The sequence below is a fragment of the Haplochromis burtoni genome, unplaced genomic scaffold (assembly GCF_018398535.1).
Source record: "Haplochromis burtoni strain Fernald_Lab_line unplaced genomic scaffold, NCSU_Asbu1 Contig_27, whole genome shotgun sequence".
Classification (NCBI taxonomy): Eukaryota; Metazoa; Chordata; class Actinopteri; order Cichliformes; family Cichlidae; genus Haplochromis; species Haplochromis burtoni.
The window spans coordinates 562,170-583,711 of NW_024582388.1; the positions used below are offsets into that span (position 1 = coordinate 562,170).

Consider the following 21,542-nt stretch of genomic DNA (forward strand, 5'->3'; position numbering starts at 1 on the left):
CCAGGAAATGAAAGCCTCAAGTTTACAAAGCACAGAATCCACACTACTTGTAGTAGCATATGGCTGTCATTTAAATACAGTTGAGTTTGCTGTTGATGAAATTTTCTAGGTTTGCGTTCCACCAGAATCACTAACTCTAGAGGGTTTTTATTTCCCTTGAATTCTTTGCAAAGCAGAGAAGATTCAGGTTGCACACAAATGCGCATCTGAACAGTAGGTACTCAGAATGGGGTTTCTAGGGACGTTCACATCACCTACGTGAATTCTACGCCACATTCTGGGTCATCAAGACATGACTTTGTAGGCTCTGTGGCGCAATGGATAGCGCGTTGGACTTCTAGTGGATCCTTTCAGAGGCAATTCAAAGGTTGTGGGTTCAAGTCCCACCAGAGTCGCTAATTTAAAGGGGAGAACTTTATTGAAGGTTCCTGCTACACAAAAATCTTAGTTTTTGACCAGCTTATTGTAGTCATCTAAACAAAGTGCTTTGGTCAACTGAAAATCTGTTACTACCACCAGGAAATGAAAGCCTCAAGTTTACAAAGCACAGAATCCACACTACTTGTAGTAGCATATGGCTGTCATTTAAATACAGTTGAGTTTGCTGTTGATGAAATTTTCTAGGTTTGCGTTCCACCAGAATCACTAACTCAAGAGGGTTTTTATTTCCTTTGAATTCTTTGCAAAGCAGAGAAGATTCAGGTTGCACACAAATGCGCATCTGAACAGTAGGTACTCAGAATGGGGTTTCTAGGGACGTTCACATCACCTACGTGAAGTTCTACGCCACATTCTGGGTCATCAAGATTGACTTTGTAGGCTCTGTGGCGCAATGGATAGCGCGTTGGACTTCTAGTGGATCCTTTCAGAGGCAATTCAAAGGTTGTGGGTTCAAGTCCCACCAGAGTCGCTAATTTAAAGGGGAGAACTTTATTGAAGGTTCCTGCTACACAAAAATCTTAGTTTTTGACCAGCTTTATTGTAGTCATCCAAACAAAGTGCTTTGGTCAACTGAAAATCTGTTACTACCACCAGGAAATGAAAGCCTCAAGTTTACAAAGCACAGAATCCACACTACTTGTAGTAGCATATGGCTGTCATTTAAATACAGTTGAGTTTGCTGTTGATGAAATTTTCTAGGTTTGCGTTCCACCAGAATCACTAACTCAAGAGGGTTTTTATTTCCTTTGAATTCTTTGCAAAGCAGAGAAGATTCAGGTTGCACACAAATGCGCATCTGAACAGTAGGTACTCAGAATGGGGTTCTAGGGACGTTCACATCACCTACGTGAGTTCTACGCCACATTCTGGGTCATCAAGACTTGGCTTTGTAGGCCTGTGGCCAATGGATAGCGCTTGGACTTCTAGTGGATCACATCAGAGGCAATTGAAAGGTTGTGGGTTCGAGTCCCACCAGAGTCGTTAATTTAAAGGGGAGAACTTTATTGAAGGTTCCTGCTACACAAAAATCTTAGTTTTTGACCAGCTTTATTGTAGTCATCCAAACAAAGTGCTTTGGTCAACTGAAAATCTGTTACTACCACCAGGAAATGAAAGCCTCAAGTTTACAAAGCACAGAATCCACACTACTTGTAGTAGCATATGGCTGTCATTTAAATACAGTTGAGTTTGCTGTTGATGAAATTTTCTAGGTTTGCGTTCCACCAGAATCACTAACTCAGAGGGTTTTTATTTCCCTTGAATTCTTTGCAAAGCAGAGAAGATTCAGGTTGCACACAAATGCGCATCTGAACAGTAGGTACTCAGAATGGGGTTTCTAGGGACGTTCACATCACCTACGTGAATTCTACGCCACATTCTGGGTCATCAAGACATGACTTTGTAGGCTCTGTGGCGCAATGGATAGCGCGTTGGACTTCTAGTGGATCCTTTCAGGGCAATTCAAAGGTTGTGGGTTCAAGTCCCACCAGAGTCGCTAATTTAAAGGGGAGAACTTTATTGAAGGTTCCTGCTACACAAAAATCTTAGTTTTTGACCAGCTTTATTGTAGTCATCTAAACAAAGTGCTTTGGTCAACTGAAAATCTGTTACTACCACCAGGAAATGAAAGCCTCAAGTTTACAAAGCACAGAATCCACACTACTTGTAGTAGCATATGGCTGTCATTTAAATACAGTTGAGTTTGCTGTTGATGAAATTTTCTAGGTTTGCGTTCCACCAGAATCACTAACTCAAGAGGGTTTTTATTTCCTTTGAATTCTTTGCAAAGCAGAGAAGATTCAGGTTGCACACAAATGCGCATCTGAACAGTAGGTACTCAGAATGGGGTTTCTAGGGACGTTCACATCACCTACGTGAATTCTACGCCACATTCTGGGTCATCAAGGCAGACTTTGTAGGCTCTGTGGCGCAATGGATAGCGCGTTGGACTTCTAGTGGATCCTTTCAGAGGCAATTCAAAGGTTGTGGGTTCAAGTCCCACCAGAGTCGCTAATTTAAAGGGGAGAACTTTATTGAAGGTTCCTGCTACACAAAAATCTTAGTTTTTGACCAGCTTTATTGTAGTCATCCAAACAAAGTGCTTTGGTCAACTGAAAATCTGTTACTACCACCAGGAAATGAAAGCCTCAAGTTTACAAAGCACAGAATCCACACTACTTGTAGTAGCATATGGCTGTCATTTAAATACAGTTGAGTTTGCTGTTGATGAAATTTTCTAGGTTTGCGTTCCACCAGAATCACTAACTCAAGAGGGTTTTTATTTCCTTTGAATTCTTTGCAAAGCAGAGAAGATTCAGGTTGCACACAAATGCGCATCTGAACAGTAGGTACTCAGAATGGGGTTTCTAGGGACGTTCACATCACCTACGTGAGTTCTACGCCACATTCTGGGTCATCAAGACTTGGCTTTGTAGGCTCTGTGGCGCAATGGATAGCGCGTTGGACTTCTAGTGGATCACTCAGAGGCAATTAAAGGTTGTGGGTTCAGTCCCACCAGAGTCGTAATTTAAAGGGGAGAACTTTATTGAAGGTTCCTGCTACACAAAAATCTTAGTTTTTGACCAGCTATTGTAGTCATCTAAACAAAGTGCTTTGGTCAACTGAAAATCTGTTACTACCACCAGGAAATGAAAGCCTCAAGTTTACAAAGCACAGAATCCACACTACTTGTAGTAGCATATGGCTGTCATTTAAATACAGTTGAGTTTGCTGTTGATGAAATTTTCTAGGTTTGCGTTCCACCAGAATCACTAACTCAGAGGGTTTTTATTTCCTTTGAATTCTTTGCAAAGCAGAGAAGATTCAGGTTGCACACAAATGCGCATCTGACAGTAGGTACTCAGAATGGGGTTTCTAGGGACGTTCACATCACCTACGTGAATTCTACGCCACATTCTGGGTCATCAATGAGCTTTGTAGGCTCTGTGGCGCAATGGATAGCGCGTTGGACTTCTAGTGGATCCTCAGAGGCAATTCAAAGGTTGTGGGTTCAGTCCCACCAGAGTCGCTAATTTAAAGGGGAGAACTTTATTGAAGGTTCCTGCTACACAAAAATCTTAGTTTTTGACCAGCTTTATTGTAGTCATCCAAACAAAGTGCTTTGGTCAACTGAAAATCTGTTACTACCACCAGGAAATGAAAGCCTCAAGTTTACAAAGCACAGAATCCACACTACTTGTAGTAGCATATGGCTGTCATTTAAATACAGTTGAGTTTGCTGTTGATGAAATTTTCTAGGTTTGCGTTCCACCATAATCACTAAGCACAGAATCCACACTACTTGTAGTAGCATATGGCTGTCATTTAAATACAGTTGAGTTTGCTGTTGATGAAATTTTCTAGGTTTGCGTTCCACCAGAATCACTAACTCAAGAGGGTTTTTATTTCCTTTGAATTCTTTGCAAAGCAGAGAAGATTCAGGTTGCACACAAATGCGCATCTGACAGATGCGCATTTGTGTGCAACCTGAATCTTCTCTGCTTTGCAAAGAATTCAAAGGAAATAAAAACCCTCTTGAGTTAGTGATTCTGGTGGAACGCAAACCTAGAAAATTTCATCAACAGCAAACTCAACTGTATTTAAATGACAGCCATATACTACTTTGTGTAGCAGGAACCTTCAATAAAGTTCTCCCTTTAAATTAGCGACTCTGGTGGGACTTGAACCCACAACCTTTTAATTTTATCTGACGGGAACCACTAGAACAGTATCTGATTTTTCAGGGAGAAAATCTGAAACAACATTAAATTTTATAATAGAGAAATTGGAATAAAATCCAATTCTAAAACGGAACATGAAACAATGATATATTAGACTTTTTTTTTACCGCTTTGTGAAATGTAAAACATTAAAGAGCTGTTTCAAATTTCTGGCTAGTCACTTTTTTGTGAGTTCTTCTTTATCTCACAATATGTTATTCAGTTAGACAGTCCATCATAAAAAACAAAAAACTTAAATAAAGACAACTAATCTGATAAAATCCACAGTCAGCCTACAACATTAACAAAGCAGATAAAATTAAGAGATTAAACAGGCCTGTGTATGTTCTCAGTCAATGGTATTCTGGAGAGTTTGAATAAGAAGATAAAAGATCTCTTCAGGTTTGTGAAAATGTAAACACATTTTTCTACTTCAGTTATAAAACACCTGGCACAGAGGTAATTTCAACCCCCACTCCCACCTCAAGGTACCACAATAGTTCACATGATGGTGGGGCAGGGTCTTACAGAGGTTTTACCTATTTAAGGAAATTGGGCCTCACCTTTTTCACACCTTGGCTCTATTATTCTATACTGCAGATTATGTAACAACCAACATGAACAATAATGGGTCTACAACCGTCAGGTTCTCCTCAAAAGGGACAGCCCCCAGTAGGGGTTAGTTACCTAAGTCTCTTGGATGAAAGGTGAAATGTCTTCACAAACCTCAGCAAACCTTGACATTTAGCATTTACCAGCTTAATGCAAGAAGATATAAAATAATTTGAGAAACATTTATTTTCTGGGTGAATTGCTGGGTTGCACACTGTGAAGCTCCACAGAAGAAACAAAGCAGTTTACAAATCAAACAGTGAAAGATTAATTTTTATTCAAAAGAAAAATATGAACTTGATTCCTGGAAAAAAAAATAAAGATGTGAAGATTAATTTTAAAAATGACCTAAAATAACTACAAAAGCTTGAGAGTCTCTTTAAGCAACAAAGGTTGCTATTACGTTTGCCTCAAAAACTATATAGTTGACAAAATTGTTTATTCATTGATTTTTTACATTTTTATTCTTGCAAAGAAAGAGGTCTTAAAATAAACGTACTAAAGGGATGTAGCTGGTATTCAAGAAGAGATAAAATATGGACTGGCTTTCATGCCGTGAGACTGGAGCAACTATAGTGCTTGGATCACAGGTGCTTTGAGTTTCCCATAACTCCAGACACTATTTACATGCAATACAGTTAGCAGGCAGCACTGCCTCACCAGAAAAAAATGCCCTGTTTTTTTTGTCATCAGACTCAAGAAGTACAGAAGGCCATGGATGAGAAGAAATTTGATGAGGCGGTCAGACTGCGTGGCAGGTATTTGTAAAATTCCACTACGCTGACATGATTAAACACCTGTAGGATTTGTTATGTTTATATATAACCAATCAACATATTGGAAGATTAAAAAATACATAAAGTGCTTAAATGTTGCTCATGCCAGGAGCACTGGTTCGAATGTTGCACATGATGTCTGACACACAGCACAGAAGTTGTGTATAGTACATTTTGCGGTTTGACAGCATCCCACTTCCTGCTTATCTGTGTTAACATTGATCTCTTAATTACTCTAAATGTTTGCCCTGCTGCATTTACAGACCAGAATTCATATTGGATTTTCCACATTGTTTAACTTTTTTTCCATCTGCAGGAGCTTCGAAAACAATCTGAGCACTTACCGACTCCTCTCATTTCGGAAGGCAGATTCTGAACTTCCAAATGTAAGTATTATCACTCTCAAATATTAACAGCTAAAATAATTTAATTAAACCAGTAAAATAATAACTACCATGTTTATTCTCCAAATGTGTCTTTCCACCAGCTGCTCTGAGAATTGTACATTAGCATAAGGTATTTCCTGGTCAGGTGTATTGTGGGTGCTGCAGTCTTTTTGTGACACTAACACAGTCTGTCTTTCTATAACTGTCCATCCTGAGGGAGAGGAGGAGGCGGGGGATGAAGAGCAGATTGATGTATGTGATGAGTGAAAATGGGGCAGCTGAGCAGGCTTTTGATCAGCGTCTGAAGCTTCTGCAGGTGTAGGTCATACGAGGAGCTGCTTTGCAGTTAGTTTGACCATCTTATTCCCTTTGGCTTCTAATAATCTTCCCAATGCTGAGATAAATATGTGTGGATTTTAGTTTCTTACCAAGTCTAGAACTAATATCCACTTTATTTTAGTTGTTGTAAAATGGTGCCACAAAAGGACAGCGTCAGTGCTCTTCACCTGTCGTTCTGTCTGCCTTTGCTTATTTCCTCATGGCTCTGCTTGGATGCTTGGAATTAGAAATGTAGACATGCAAAGAGGTGCATTAGTGCTGCAGTGCAGGACTCCGACCAGCCCTGCTGTCAGGGATAGTGGCAATGAGGGTGTGATCTGCTTCAAATCGCTCTGAAGTAGTCTCCTTTATAGATGTGTTTTCGCTGACTCTCAACTCAAACTGGACAGGCTCCAAGCTCTTTGTTTTATTCAAAGATGGTTAGTGGTTGTTAAACGTAAAGCTTTCATCTGTTGAATATTTGTTTTATATAATCTTCTTTTTTATCTCAGCATGCCTATGTTCTCCAACTGTTTAGTGCTGTCTGTATGCAGCAGCCAAAGATTTTTCAATCTTTGAAAAATGATGAAGAAATTGTATTTGATCAAACAGAAAGTAAACATAATCTGATAAGGCTTCAAAAACCAAGGTTTGATTCTTGGCAGTTTTTGATGCTGGTATAGTTTCTGCAGACACATTTCTGTCTGACCTTACCGGGTGTTGAAGTTCTATTCCACTTGTGCTTGCTAGACTTCAAAAACAAAGCAAACTGTGTGAGATTTGGTATTAAGCATTTATTGAGAGAGAGTTGGAAGCCTGTCCGTTTTGAGGTACTTCACGTCATATTTATATGTGCCATTAACCCAATTGAAAACAAGAACATTACGGGCTCAGTCTATTATTGGAGCACAGCATAATGCATTCTGTGTTGTTGGGTGTATCCATATTGCATTTTGCAATGTGGACCACATGAACCCGAGTTTGACTTTGAAATAAGATCCCCTCTAAAGTTGGATTGAAAATTGTTTGGTAAGAGCACCATTTGCGTTTTTGCCAAATGATTCAAGACTGAATGGCAAGAAAACTGCTAAAAAATTTTGGGAAAATATTCATTTGACTGTTGATATTTTCAGTGGCTGTCATGACAAAGTAGCTACTACTTCACTGCGTCTTTTAGCAGCATGTGGCTCATGCATGAAAAGGCTATCACTGCCTGCTGCTGTGTGAGGCAGAGTCTCTCCTGATGACAGATGAAGCCGTGATTATGGCTCCATGACGTCCAAACTGAACCATTTCAGTCCAGTTTTTGTCCAGTTTGCCTCATGCCATGGAATTAATGGCATGACTGCATTGCCGGTAAAAGCTGCTCATAGATATATTCTGTGTTCGTACACTAAATATAGGAGTTGGGCCTAAAGTATGAATATGGTTTAAAATTTGAAAAAGCTTAAGGGTGCTACCACATATCACAGTACCATGGGGTTCTGCTTCCCCTACTGTAAGGTTAGTACTGAGTGTTACATGAGTGTGATTAGTGCTGTGTATCACCCACAGAGCTCCTTTAATGTGGCAGTAATGAACGTCGGTGCTCCAGCAGCAGGTATGAATGCTGCTGTTCGTTCTGCTGTCAGAGTGGGAATCACCGAAGGCCACAAAATGTTTGCTGTAAACGATGGCTTCGAGGGATTCTACAAAGGACAGGTGAGATTCAATGTACATAATTGTCATTCAGACAACTATGTACAAATATAGAGTTCCACGGATATCTGTTATTGGGCTTTCTCTTCATATCGTATGTTATTGAAAAACCGAATATAAGTTACAGTTTCTATGCTGATGACACACTATTGTACCTTTCATTAGACATGAGACAAAATCCTGATTTTGAAGGATTAGATTGGTTGAAAAGTGAAGCTGGGGTCCCTGACTAATAACCCCACTAAGTATCACAGTGATTGAAAAAGAAATCCTAAAAAAACAGTAATATTCTGGCAGCTGGGGCGCCAAAATAATACCAGAAAATAACAGAAAATAACTTTCCCATGAAAATACGGTTATTTTCAGTAATGACAATACAGTTTGTTGCCCTAATTTCACATGGGATTTTGCCTTTTTCACGTGCCTTTAAACATTAAATTAGGAACAATTTAATGTGATTAAACAATGAAATTACCTATAAACAAGGTCAATGAATGTGGCAAAATGAATCATAATACTTAAATGTACAGAAATATACAGTTATTGTTGATTTAAATAATAACAGACTGCATTCATGCAGTGCTTTATGAGACCCTCAAAGCACTTTACAATTCCTCTCTGGCCATCACCAGTAGGTGGTAGGTGAAGTGTCTTGCCCAAGGACACAATGACCGAGAATGTCCAAGCCGGGGCTCAAATCAGCAACCTCCTGATTACAAGACGAACTGCCAACTCTTGAGCCACGATCGCCCTAAATAACAATAATAATAATTATTTGATTTTTATTTATTTGAACATTTCAATCTTTCAAATAATGAACAAATATTTGTGAAAATATGATGCATTAGTGAATGTATTTTAACAATCTAAATATGCACATGTACAGACAAATACATTTAAAAAGGAAGAAAGTTATGTTTTATTACATTTACAGTGATTTTACGTTAATTTACATTTGAAATGTATTTCAAATGTAATATTAAATTTAGGTGAATTTAATATTCTAGAAGAACAGTACAAAACTGTAAAATACACAGTAAAATAGTTTTATATTACAATTTTTTTTACAGTGCATCTTACAAAATTGCAAATGTCATGAAAGTCTTTATTGTTTATAATTTAATTTAAAAAAAAAGTAAACCCTCTAGTGTGCTGGTGTAACTCTAAGTTTGAGGCAAAATGGAAGGACATTGAGCTTTCCTTGATGGATTTCCCAATACAGTCTGTTCTGGGGTCCCTTGAGAGTTTACCACAGGCATATCAGATGCAAAATTTATGTGTAAGTTTTTCCCTGAAAAAATGGGCAGATGTGATTAAAATTTTTGGTCTTAATAGGGAAATAGGGTTGCTGGGATGGCCAGCGTATCTCCCACGCTTCCTTCCAGCATTGTTAGACCATAAATTCAGGGAGTGGTCCAGGCATGGAATCACTGCAATCTGTAAGATAGTTAAGCATGGGGAGCTGATCAATTTTGAGGACATGTGTCAGATTTACGAGATCGGCAGGGAAGATTTTTATCGTTACCTACAGGTTCGGAGCTTCTTCCGGAAGGAAATTAGAATGCTTGACGCAGATGCTAGTGGGGTGATCCGAATATTTGTGGATGCTTATGGTGAGAACATTATAAGAGGTACTATAGGCAAAATATACAGAAGTTTTACAGCCATGAAAAAGACCTCAACAAGATATGTCAGTCATCGATGGGAAAAAGAAGCAGGTATAACTATCTCAGAGGAAGATTGGTTGCGGATGTGGAAGAATGTGTTATCTACCACCAATTCTTTAACATGGCGAGATTTTGGATGGAAGAATTTAATTAGATTCTTCATCACACCAAAGCAGAAATCCAAAATAAGTGGTTCAGGCGCTTCATGCTGGAGGGAGTGCGGGGAGGTCGCTGCAGGTTGCTTCCATGTCTTCTGGTCATGCCCTAAACTGAAGGCCTTTTGGGAAGAGATTAAACAAATGGTGATGGATGTGCTGGGAGTAACACTGGACTTCTCCTTTAGTACCATGTACCTTGGGAATATACCTGAGGATATAAATAACAGAGACTCATACTTACTGAAAATAATTATGGTTGCATGCAAAAAGGCAATTACTAAGTGTTGGTTACAGACAAGCCCCCCCACACGGAAGCTGGTCATAGACATTATTAACACAATTCATCATATGGAACTGATTACCCTCTCACTGCGGCTACAGAAGGAGAAAGGAGAGAGACTTTGGGAACGATGGGATTGTTATACATCAAAAGACTAGAAACTGATACCTCTGTGATGCAGAGGGACAGCTGCGAATTTGTTTGAATGGAACATGCACCTGTGTAATATGTAGTATGTGTAAGTAAAACAAGGTGTTGTGTATTTTGGAATATGCGAACATATGTGACTGTGTTGGTTTCCCTTGCCCTCTTTAGTTCTGTATGTAAAATAAGATGAAAATCAATAAAGAGAAAGTATTAAAAAAAAAAAAAAAAAAAAAGTAAACATCTATATTCATTTCATGTTAATTATTTCAAGACTTCAATCCAGTAGTTCAAATTATTAGAACATTTCCTAAGTTCAATCAAAGGCAAGAATTGACATACAGAAATGTCTAAATTCTGAAAACTATGGTTGTACTCTCAGTGGTTGGTTGGGGCTCTTTTATCGTGAACTGCTGCGTCAGTGTGGCATGGGGGTGGCAACGCTGAGGTGTTTTTTGAAGCCCAGGTTGCTTTGATAGATTCTCTGTAGGGTTCAAGCCAGAAGAGTTCACTGAAAAGTCAAGCTGAGTAATAACATTGTCAGTAAATCATTTGATAGTTTGGATACAATGGGCAGGTACTTTGTAAAAACAGTGGATCAATCATCACCAACACTTGCTGACAACATGACACATCACAGACTACAGAAACTCCACACTGGACTTCAAATAACTTTGATTCAGTGCCTTTCAACTCAGCCTTAATATTTTAAGATCTTAATTTCCAAATGAAATGAAAAATGTGCTTACAGAGAGTAATATGAACCACTGAGCAACAGCCTGGTCCTTTTTTTCTCCTCATCCTAGGTAAGCTGCCTCTGATGTTGTCATCGGGGCAGTCGTATTTCCTTTCCATGGGAAGTGGGCTGGGGCTGGTGTTTCATGATGTTCTTGACTTGTACTTGACATTGTAGTTCCTCTCAATGCTGTGGCAGTGCTGTGTGCGGGTTGATAATTCAGACACTGACACAATAATTTTCAAGGGGGTGTTTATCTGCTAGTTGGCTTTTTTTAATAGTCCCAGTGAGATCTGTGAACCTTTTCTGCCATGCATTAATTTGTTTTGTTGCGATACAAACGAGTTGCCTTTCTCTTTTATCAGATTAAAGAGATCAAATGGGGAGATGTTGGTGGTTGGACTGGCCAGGGTGGGTCACTGCTAGGGACAAAAAGGTAATCTGCTGCTTTATTATATACCTGTTATTATAAGCCTACATCATTTTTAAGTTTCCTCTTGATGAGGAAGGTTAAAAATGAGGTTAAGGTTGGCACTGACCCATTTTTAGGTTTTTATGCATAAATGTGCCATTTAAACTTGTTTATTGCATCAAGGCTTTCTGACTTTGTCAGGAAACTCTATTTAAACAAACATGAAAACAAAATTAAAAAATGTTCTGGTGGAAATTATGACCATTGTATTGTTACAGTCGGTTTCAACTCTGTTATAATATAACATCTTAAAACAATAATTAGTGCCAAAACTGAAATCGTAAACATACTGTGAGCTCACTAACACTGTCAGAGAGAAGTTAGGGGCTTCTTCACCTTTTTGCCTCCTTCCCGGAGTAAAAAGAAAGTGGTAACATCTCTTGGATTGGAGTACCTCCTGGCTTACATGGCAGGCCAACTGCTGCAAATGTCATCAAAATGACTCTGTGAGTTCCAGGTTTGCGTGACAAGAATAAGTGACAACTTGATGGGTTTCTACCATTTTCACTAAAGAAACACATAATTGCTGTGACAAACTTTGAAGCAAGAAAACTCCATGGCTACATTTAGGATGATATTTACATGGAATACCTGGAAGCCTATACTGGTGTTCTACTTGCTGGAGTGTACAGATCCAGCAATGAGACCACTGATGGTATGTGGGAAGCATCGACAGGCAGGCATATTTTCCAGGCAAAAATGTCACTCAGACCTTTTGAATGATATCAAGAGTCCTCAGATTTTACAACAGATAGATAGATAGATCCTAGAGCAAACCTGACACGCATGCTCCCATTAGGGATGTCTGGGAGAGATGGGTGGAGCTCTTTCCATCAATGTTCAACACAAAGGCAGAGGTGAGAGTAAATGAACATCTGGGCAGCCTTGGATGCCAAAAGCAGCATCACGGGCTGTGTAATTCTGTGCATCGAATTGATAGAATTACACAGGAATGTTATTATAGTTAATCATATTGACATAAAAAATAAATGAAACTGATTTATTTCAGAGATATGTTACGTTACATTGCTACAAGTTTTTTTTAATCTCTTGAGTTTAATTTGCTATAGTTTTGGAATGAAAATGAGAGGTGTGCTGCAAAAAGAAAGAGCCTGAGGGCCACAGGAAAAATATTAAAACCCATCTTTTCATGGATAAGGAAGCCTAACAAGATTACAAACAATTTGAATTATAAACCACTGTTTTGAGGGAACTTTTTGGTTGATTTAAGACACAAAACTATCCATTAACATAAAAGATAATAACAGAAAGCTAACACAAGAGGAAGGTTAAATGCTTTAACATTAAATGTACATGATAAAGTGTTATCCCCTTTGCCTTTTTAATGACTAATCATTTTTTATGTGTCAGAACTCTTCCAGGAAAACATCTGGATAAGATCGCTGAGCAGATGAGGATTCATAACATCAATGCTCTGCTTGTGGTCGGAGGGTTTGAGGTATGTACAACCTTTCCTGGTTATTGCAAATTAAAGCATTTTGTTTGTAATCACATTTTATCAATATTGTATCTCTGACCATTTTTTATCATTTAGAAAAATACAATGAGAAAAAAATCTTAAATTCAGCTATTGTTTCATTAAAAAAAGCTACTGATATTGTAAAAGCAGAGTTATTGTGTAATGTAAAATGGCTAACCTTATTGTATCAGCATCATCAAGCACCGTCTCCCACCAGCATTTTACGATTGCCATGTGTTGTATTGCTCAGCATTTTCTGGTCCATTTGTTTCTCACCAATTTACCCAATTTGACATTTTAAATTTGCAAAACACATTTTCTATATTAATATTTTTTCAAAATATAATGAAGACATATTTAAATTTTTAAGGCTCTCTCCCTGTCTGTCCATGTGTCAGTATGAACTGTTGGCCAAGCTGCAAAGCCAGCATGTATATAGATAGATTTAATGATTTTCAGTACATTGAAATGGATGTTTATGGCATTTTGATGCTTTTCAAGCTCTTTGTCCAATCGAGAGATTAAATGAAACCAGCATAAAACTTTTATTTTAACAAAGAACTTTAACAATTCAACCATGTCATTTAAAAGAAAAGGTTTTTGACTTTGGTAGCTTGGCCAAAAATGAACGTTGTCTCTGTCTTTGTCCTTTTATGTGAGGAGCTGCAACATTGACTTCCTGTGTGTGTCTCACTGCCCGTCATGATTGGCCTGGCTCTCTCCCCTTGGCTTCTCCCAACAGTACATTCCTCACAGACGTTTCTTCATCCCATCACTGAATTTTCATTTCATACTCCATTTCTTGAGCTCCATCTCTCATCAGCAGATCCCTCCCACCTCAAAGCCGCCTCCTCCTTCACGCCCACCACAAGTTAACTTATGATTCCTAAAGCAAACATGTTCAGATTATTAGTTTGCATGTATCATAGTTATGATTGGCTAAAATTTTAGCTCTAATCAATATATAACAATAGAAGTAAAAGTAAACGTTATCTTAAGCCACTTTTAGTAATGCAGTGATTCTTTTTTACAGTAGTACCTAGCTCCTGCTGTAGCTGATGAAGAAATGAAACATCTTGCAGAAGTTGGTGAATAAAGTGAAACATTTGATTTCCATTCGACAAAATCAAAGCTGTGCAATGCTCAGCGTTTGGTGCTAGCCCATGAATCAATTAGTGGACTATACTCCATTTTATAGTAGATAATATCTTCTTCTCGAGTGTAGTATGGATTTTGGACACACCTTTGCTATCTCCAGTAAGTTCCCAGCTCTTCCTGTCATGTTTTTTCCCTCAAAACTCACCTGTGTCCTCTTGTCCACTGCACCTTCAAAATCCTGGGGATTAGAGCTCTTCACTTTTCCCCCACTTGTGTGTACATACTCTAAGACCACTAAGACGCTGGCTCTCACTACTGCAGGCCTACGTGGGATTACTGGAACTCGCTGCTGCACGGGACAAATATGAGGAGTTCTGTGTGCCCATGGTTATGGTCCCGGCCACCGTCTCCAATAATATACCCGGTTCAGACCTCAGCATTGGTTCAGACACTGCTCTGAATGCCATTACTGACGTAAGTGTGGCTGGGCTAGAGAGAATGTATGTGTGTGTGTTTCTAGACTTAACACACATGCAGACTTAACACATCTCAGAGTTCGGGATTTGCTGATTGCCAGCTCGCATCCTTGCATTAACAAGCAGTAGGTCAGATTTAGTTCACACGTCAAGACAGTTTAGATCTTTTTACAGGATCCATTTGTTTTCTAGTTTAAATTCAGAAATTGAAAACATATTATTGTTATTGTTTCTTATTTAGTATAAATTGTCAAAAATTGGTTCTTAATCTTGTGCATGGGCTTAGAGCTGCCATTAATTGAACTTTGGCAGTTTAGGAGTAGTGACAAAAAAGCCAGATTAAAAAACAAATATTTGAAATTCTGACCTGCTCATTGGTTCCCTCTGAAATGAAATCAGCTGTGCCTGGGTAAGATTTTTAACTTCAAGTTTTCACTTTGAAGTGCCGTAGTTTCACTAACTGAAACTCAAGTCACATGACAGAGTGCACTCAGTGCTAGTGCTCTGTAATGTTTTGTGTAAACACTGGCCTCCCGCTTAACAACCAAACTTGTGTTTTTGCAGAACTAAATGGAAAGTACAGGCTTACTGCTTTCACATAAACACAACCGTAAGATAATAGAAACAAGACCTTACAGTTAGGACAGGCAACGCATACTATGCCAAATAACTCAGCTCAGTTTAGCTGATGCAGACATTAGACTGTTAATAATCAGCATGAAGTACAGTAGAAAACACTTGCTGCTGGATGCGGGCTGGTCAGCAGAGGTCCCAGGTAAGTGTTAGGGCATGCAGTGGTGTGTTGTGGCATGCTCTTGGTGCGTGACCCTGGCGTGTTCATGCGGTCTTCTTTGTGTTTTGTAAAAGGCAGATAACTAGACAGCAGGAAGGTTCAGTCTAACGGGAACACTGTTTGCGTTTGGGAAGTAAGTTTGTTTGCTGCATAACTGATTGTGGTCTACATCGTAGTTCCTATTGTTCTTATCTGAGAAAGCCTTTCTTGTCTTCAGACAAAACAAAAAAACCAAATAGAAATAAAAAAAACTTCCTCTTTGCTTCTTGAACATAAAAGGAAACGTTGCCCGACTGCCTCTGGAGTCTCACCTCGTCGCGTCGACACCGTTACATGTCAACCACGATGCAACCCCTCTTCCTCATTCCATTTACTCTCAGCCAATGAGAAGCCAAAGTCCCCCCAACTCCTGGAGAGAGCCAGCCAGTTGCACACACTACAGGACACACACACAAACACACATGCACACACACGCAGAGCTGCATATTCATGGTCTCATTGGAGTTAAAGTTACTTCTTTGTCTTGTATCCTTCCTTTTAAAATGCTAACCCTAAAGGTTGCAGCAGGTTATAATTTCAAACAAATTTGGGGTTTGTAAATATTGTACAGTGTGTAGTAGACCATCTTTAAAGAATTATATGTCATGTCAAATTAAAACTATTCAGAATTTCATGGTAACAAGCTTTTCCTGTCAGGATGAGAAGGAACACCTTAGTGATTTCATGCTGATGATTGTCTGTGCAGTAATGGGTTTATCTCTACATCACAGACACTCCTTTCCAACATAAAAACCTGACCGATCAGACAAATATGGGCAGGGCTGTTTATGTTTTAAAAAGCTGCTAGTATGAGACAGAAAAGTGCATTCAATGGTGTTTTATAAAGTATCCATCCATCCACGGGGATATTGCAACTTGGCATTTGATTAACAAACAGCTTTAGCTATCATGATAATGAAGGATACAAGACAAGGGAGTCACTGGGCACCATGAAGCAGCCTCTAAAGGGCACACTGGCATTTTTAGATGTGTAGTCTTCCCCCTAGTGGTCTAACTCCATATTACGGCTACCGTCATCAGGCCTTTGAGTCCATTCTGCAGCTGTTTGTGGCCCGGGCTGACTACGAGGAGTTTTGCATCCCGATGTGCATATTGCCTGCCACCATTAGTAACAATGTGCCTGGCACTGACCTCAGTCTTGGAGCTGATACATCCCTCAACGCCATTGTGGAGGTAAGGGCCCAGCAAACGAGATGAGGGGAGATATTAAGAGCTACAGATATGCTGAAGTGTTACCGTTAATAAAAATTGGGTTTAAAAGTGTCAAAACTGTTGTTGTTCACACAAATCCTAAAATAAAGACAGCTCGATCAGCTCACAGCAGATGTTGCTTATGTGCCTCGTGCATTAATATTGGTTTGTTGTATTTAAAATATGACGATTTTATTATCTTCCGTTACCATCCAGGAGGATGTAGAGAATGTACTTTATTATTTATTCAGTATGTACAAAAACAAGGCAAAGAGGGCAAAGAAAGTACAGCAAAGACTTGGTTAACTGGATCCAGTCCTGCAAGGTGCAGTCATTTGAACTATGCACTCCAATTCATCTACTAAAACTTTAAGAGAGGAATGAGCAAACAGAAGTAAAACCAGAGTGTCAGTGAGTACATGTTTTTCTTTCTGTGTGAATAGCTAAGATGGCACGATGCATGTCAGTGACTGTTCCTGTGTTTTACTGACTGTGTTGATTATTTCTGGCCTCTTGTGCATTTGGTACCAGATGTGTGAAGCCAACCAACAAGACTTTAAAATAAGAGTGTTTTTGAGAAGGTAAATAGGAAAGGACACTGCAGCGTCCTCATCTGGAAGCCTTAAATCATCTGATTAGACTAAAGGGACACACAGGTTGACTCTGGTGGCTCTGATGGCCAATTTACCAGTTCTTTACAGTCTCCTTTGTTCTTTATATATTCTTGGGAAGAAAAAAACCCTCTCAGGCTAAAAGTCCACACTAATGCGCATCGTTTTTTCTCCGTTTTGGCCTCCCGTCCACACTGAGAAGGCGTTTTCGCTGATGGAAAACGCAGCGGTTTGAAAACACTCTCGAAAATGCATACATTTGGAAACGGTGCTTTGGCGTTGCAGTATGGACAGCAAAAACACATGTTAGTCATATGATGCAGTCATGTGACCAATTAAACTAAGATAGCGGAGGGCATTATACAGCAGTTGTTTTGTTTGCTCTGAATTTTTAAAGATTAATATCAGTTTGTACCTGCTCCAGATAGATTTTCTTCAAATTCTTTAACTTTCACTTGCTTTTTCAACTTTGTACTTTTGTGTTACTCGCAGCAACAACTCCACCTCATTGTTAGTCCATTTAAAAAACTCGGTGCTTTTCCTCGATGTTTCAAAGAGCCGGAAAGTACATAAGCGGCAGAAATGAGGCAGGTCGAATCTTCTTGCGTTTCACGCATGCACAGTACTGGAACGTAAGCGTTTTCGGCCGTTTCAATGTGGACGCAGAACTCTGTGAAAACGACTGAAAACGCTAGTGTGGACGCAGAGCGTTGTCAGACGAAAACACCGTTTTTAAATCTGTCCGGGCTAGTATAGATGTAGCCTCAGTCCGCGACCGTCTACATCAGGGGTGTCATAATCATTTGCATACCGTCTAGTTTCACCTCAACTGGGCGAGGCCTGAAATAAAATCACAGCAGAGTAACTCTTTTGCTGCAAATGTTCTGTACATCCTAAAAATATTTGCATTTAATAAATCCTCCACTTACAAAACTGATGATAAGATGTCTGAAGAAATAAGCACGTTTTTAGCCTCATGCCCTGGTCTGTCCACATGCAGCCAGTCGACTGCCACTTTAAACAATCAGATAAATTAGTTTCAGTGTGGTATGACAGGCTGTAAAATAAATGACTGGACTGAGTTACTGAGTCAATCTGTGCATCTCTAAGGACACTCAGCTATTTTATGTACTTTAAAGTAGAGCTGATGCAGATATCTTTTCTTTTCTTTTTAATTTTATTTTACAAAGTGATGACATATATGACATATTTTGGGACTAATAAAGGTATATCAAATCAAATCATATTTACCAGTTTTCACCCACAATCAAAAAGCTCAGATGTTTTCTCACAAATCCTTCTTATATTATCAGGATAAATAAAATATTCCTGTCAGCTCTACTTGTGTGTACAGTGTGTTTTGCATTTGCATGCTCTCTGCGTGAACATATTTTTCTTGTTTAATGATTGTATAATGTTTTATGTGTGTGTGAATCAGACATGTGATCGCATCAAACAGTCAGCTAGTGGCACCAAGCGGCGAGTGTTCATCATTGAGACAATGGGGGGCTACTGTGGCTACCTGGCCACAGTGGGTGGTCTGGCTGCAGGCGCCGACACTGTCTACATCTACGAGGAGCCATTTGACATCCGTGACCTTCAGGTTAGAGAGAAAAAGTCTGTATCCAACAGAAAATGCCTTATTTTCATGTCTCCTCTCATCATCAGAAAATACCAAGACCTTTTACTCTCTCGATGACTCTTATAGCCATGATTCCTGTCAAGTCCTTTTTGAGTTCCATTTAATTTATTTTTTGTATGTTTCATGACTGGATTTTATTGGTAACACCATTTATGAGGGCAACAGCATAAACATTCAGGATTCAAACTGCTCCTAATCCTCCGTTTAACATGGCTTTTTTATTTTTGGGCTCTGTATGATGTCAATAAGAACAGAAATTCCTAATATGGTCATCTCAGCCACACAACTGAGCCCCACCCACGTAATGTTCAAGCTTTCTGTCTACGACAGGCAGCCAGTTAGAAGAAAGTTGGCTAAAAATGGCTTGTTTTGAAAAGTCAGGGCATCTGTCCACTTTCTTCTGTTGCAGGGCTAACACAGACTTCCAGCCAACCCTGCACTGGATTATGAATCAAGAGTTCAGAATAAGCAACATAGAGCTCGAAATGAGCCTAATACCTTTCACTACATTGCACATTTCCATCCTTAGCAGTAGTGGGAGCAGACTGATCGCAGTGCAGTGCAGAAGCTTCCGTTAGTCAATCAGTGCCTCTGCCTGGATGTTTCAGGGCTGTGCAGGTGACCCAGATTATAGCAGTGCACATGAAGCAACTTATTAATAACCTCTGAGCTGCATCAGTCATTCAATGACAGACAGATCTCATCAACACAGATCAGGTCAGGGAGATTAGAGACGTCAGGACTATTATTGTTTACAATGTTCCTGTTACATACACTTTTAATATTAATTGTCTTTTTATTTATTTTGTCTGTGTATGTTTTACTTAATTTTAATCTAACAATGTTGAGTTCTTTATGCTCTGTAAATTTTGTCAAACTAATTTTCTTTTTAAAAAGTCTGGGCGCAGTGCACAATTTAGTTTTTTAGAAGTCTGCCTTTGCATATGAACTATAACTAGTACGTGTCACAAAGAATTTCAACCATAAAAATGCATGAAAAGGTAAAAAAAACAAACACTTTTTCAGTGATCACAATGAGAAGCAGCAAAAAGCGCATGTGTGTGGTGTCGTAAACCTGCATTTCTGTTGCATTAACCCTCTTGGGCTCACCAGCTGGGTAAAAGACAAGATATGGCGCCCCATGGTGGTGTAAATGTTACCTGCAGCTCTTCACTCTGCAATGAGAGACTGAAGAGTGAGAGTTGCTCTTGCAGGTTTAATGTGAGAGACTCTGTGTTTTCAGGCCAACGTGGAGCATCTGACAGAGAAGATGAAGACGAGCATCCAGAGGGGACTGGTGCTCAGGTGAGGCTAAACACCTTCATTCTTTAAAGTTACATTTAGATGCATTACCTTACACAAGCCTGTGGGATTTATTGTACGGACCTGTGCGTACGTCTGCGATGAACAAAAAATGCAAAATGCTCTATTTTTAAATGTCATCTGCAGTGCGTTATTTGTAAATAAGTGTTTCTCAATTATGTATATAAAACCATTTTGGCAAATAAAAGATTTTTGATTAACCTTACACTTTATTTCATGTCCTCTATTGAGGTTATTTTAGTCCACTGCACCACCATGCTGTTGGAAATTACTCCCAGCAGGACCGAGGTCTGTGGAAATAGGACAAACGTTGTATTTTGAACCGAGTGCAGGTGACATTGTGTGCCTGCATAATTTCATTATTTTAAGATGCCCTCAAACATAGTGATGCATCACAGCATCTCTATGCATGCATGCAGTGAAAAGCAGAGCCTGGATGAAGGGTATATGAACGCTGGTGTGTGGAGACTTAGCAGCCTGGTGACTCTGTGTCCTCTGTTAGTTGATAAATGGGTTCAGGCATTGTTTAGAGCATCTTCTTTTAAGGGAGCACTTGTTATTTGGTGAAGCCATCCCTTAACCGGCCTGTTGCCCTTGTGCTGTGTTTTAGAAATGAGAACTGCAACGAGAACTTCACCACAGATTTCATCTACCAGCTTTACTCTGAGGAAGGGCGAGGAGTGTTCGACTGCAGGAAGAACATCCTCGGTCATATGCAGCAGGTTGGCCACGTGCACAAATGAATGAACGCGATGCTGTGCTTGATATGTTTATCAGCAATGATGACAATCTGTGATGCAAGGAGCCAAATCCACAAAATATCTGCTATCCTTTATCCATCCATCCTGTCTATCTGGGAGATATTGCAGACATTACTGTGTAGAGTTATGTTGCTAAACTAGTGATTGTAAGTGATCAAAATTAAGAGTTGTAGTGTAACAGAAAAGTGCACTTAACATTATTTTAGATACTAGACTTGTGATATTTTATATGTAATGCCCTTATTTTGAATAAATATGACTTTTTTTCCATGTCAGGGAGGAGCTCCATCTCCCTTTGACAGAAACTTTGGTACTAAAATTGCAGCCAAAGCCATGCAGTGGATCACCCGGACACTCAAGGAGTCCTACAAAGGAGGCAAGCACATAAATGTGACACTTGATTCCAGCGAGGATGCAGAACATTTAGGTGTGAAATTGCTTTGCCGCAGTTACAAAAGCTGATGCTTCTCTTCGTTGCAGGGAGAGTGTTTGCAAACTCGGAGGACACCGCATGCCTGCTGGGGATGCGTCGCAGAACTCTGGTCTTTCAGCCTGTGGTGCAGCTCCGGGACGAGACGGACTTTGTGTAAGAAGATTGTTTAATATCTGTAGCAGTGCAGCTCACAACCCTGAGTAAGTAAGCTCACAAGCTGAGCTTACTTACTGTGTGAGAGGAAAAATGTTTTAGAGGACCATTTGC

The 21,542-nt window shown here is 39.4% G+C and overlaps 1 protein-coding gene and 4 non-coding genes across 11 annotated transcripts in view; all 5 read left to right on the plus strand.

The window, feature by feature from the left end:
- LOC102305234 (ATP-dependent 6-phosphofructokinase, platelet type) overlaps nt 1-21,542 on the plus strand; it is a 67,108-nt gene that overhangs the window by 44,336 nt on the left and 1,230 nt on the right. For 2 of the 7 annotated variants that reach the window (XM_014332310.2, XM_014332308.2), the window contains exons 11-22: nt 5,466-5,530; nt 5,865-5,934; nt 6,151-6,186; nt 7,807-7,953; nt 11,301-11,371; nt 12,779-12,866; nt 14,307-14,459; nt 18,555-18,719; nt 20,002-20,063; nt 20,692-20,803; nt 21,119-21,218; nt 21,323-21,428. In XM_014332310.2, the coding sequence (XP_014187796.1) occupies nt 5,466-5,530; nt 5,865-5,934; nt 6,151-6,186; nt 7,807-7,953; nt 11,301-11,371; nt 12,779-12,866; nt 14,307-14,459; nt 18,555-18,719; nt 20,002-20,063; nt 20,692-20,803; nt 21,119-21,218; nt 21,323-21,428 (1,175 nt within the window). Of the gene's footprint in view, nt 1-5,465; nt 5,531-5,864; nt 5,935-6,150; nt 6,187-7,806; nt 7,954-11,300; nt 11,372-12,778; nt 12,867-14,306; nt 14,460-16,334; nt 16,488-18,554; nt 18,720-20,001; nt 20,064-20,691; nt 20,804-21,118; nt 21,219-21,322; nt 21,429-21,542 lie in introns of all 7 variants that reach the window. The other 5 variants (XM_005917999.3, XM_005917997.3, XM_005918000.3 and 2 more) reach the window with 3 other exon arrangements.
- trnar-ucu lies at nt 304-395 on the plus strand. Its single transcript is given in 2 exon segments — nt 304-340; nt 360-395. It is a non-coding gene; the product is annotated as a tRNA-Arg (tRNA).
- Nucleotides 819-910, plus strand: trnar-ucu. The gene is given in 2 exon segments: nt 819-855; nt 875-910. It is a non-coding gene; the product is annotated as a tRNA-Arg (tRNA).
- trnar-ucu lies at nt 1,846-1,936 on the plus strand. The gene is given in 2 exon segments: nt 1,846-1,882; nt 1,901-1,936. It is a non-coding gene; the product is annotated as a tRNA-Arg (tRNA).
- On the plus strand, nt 2,360-2,451 carry trnar-ucu. The gene is given in 2 exon segments: nt 2,360-2,396; nt 2,416-2,451. It is a non-coding gene; the product is annotated as a tRNA-Arg (tRNA).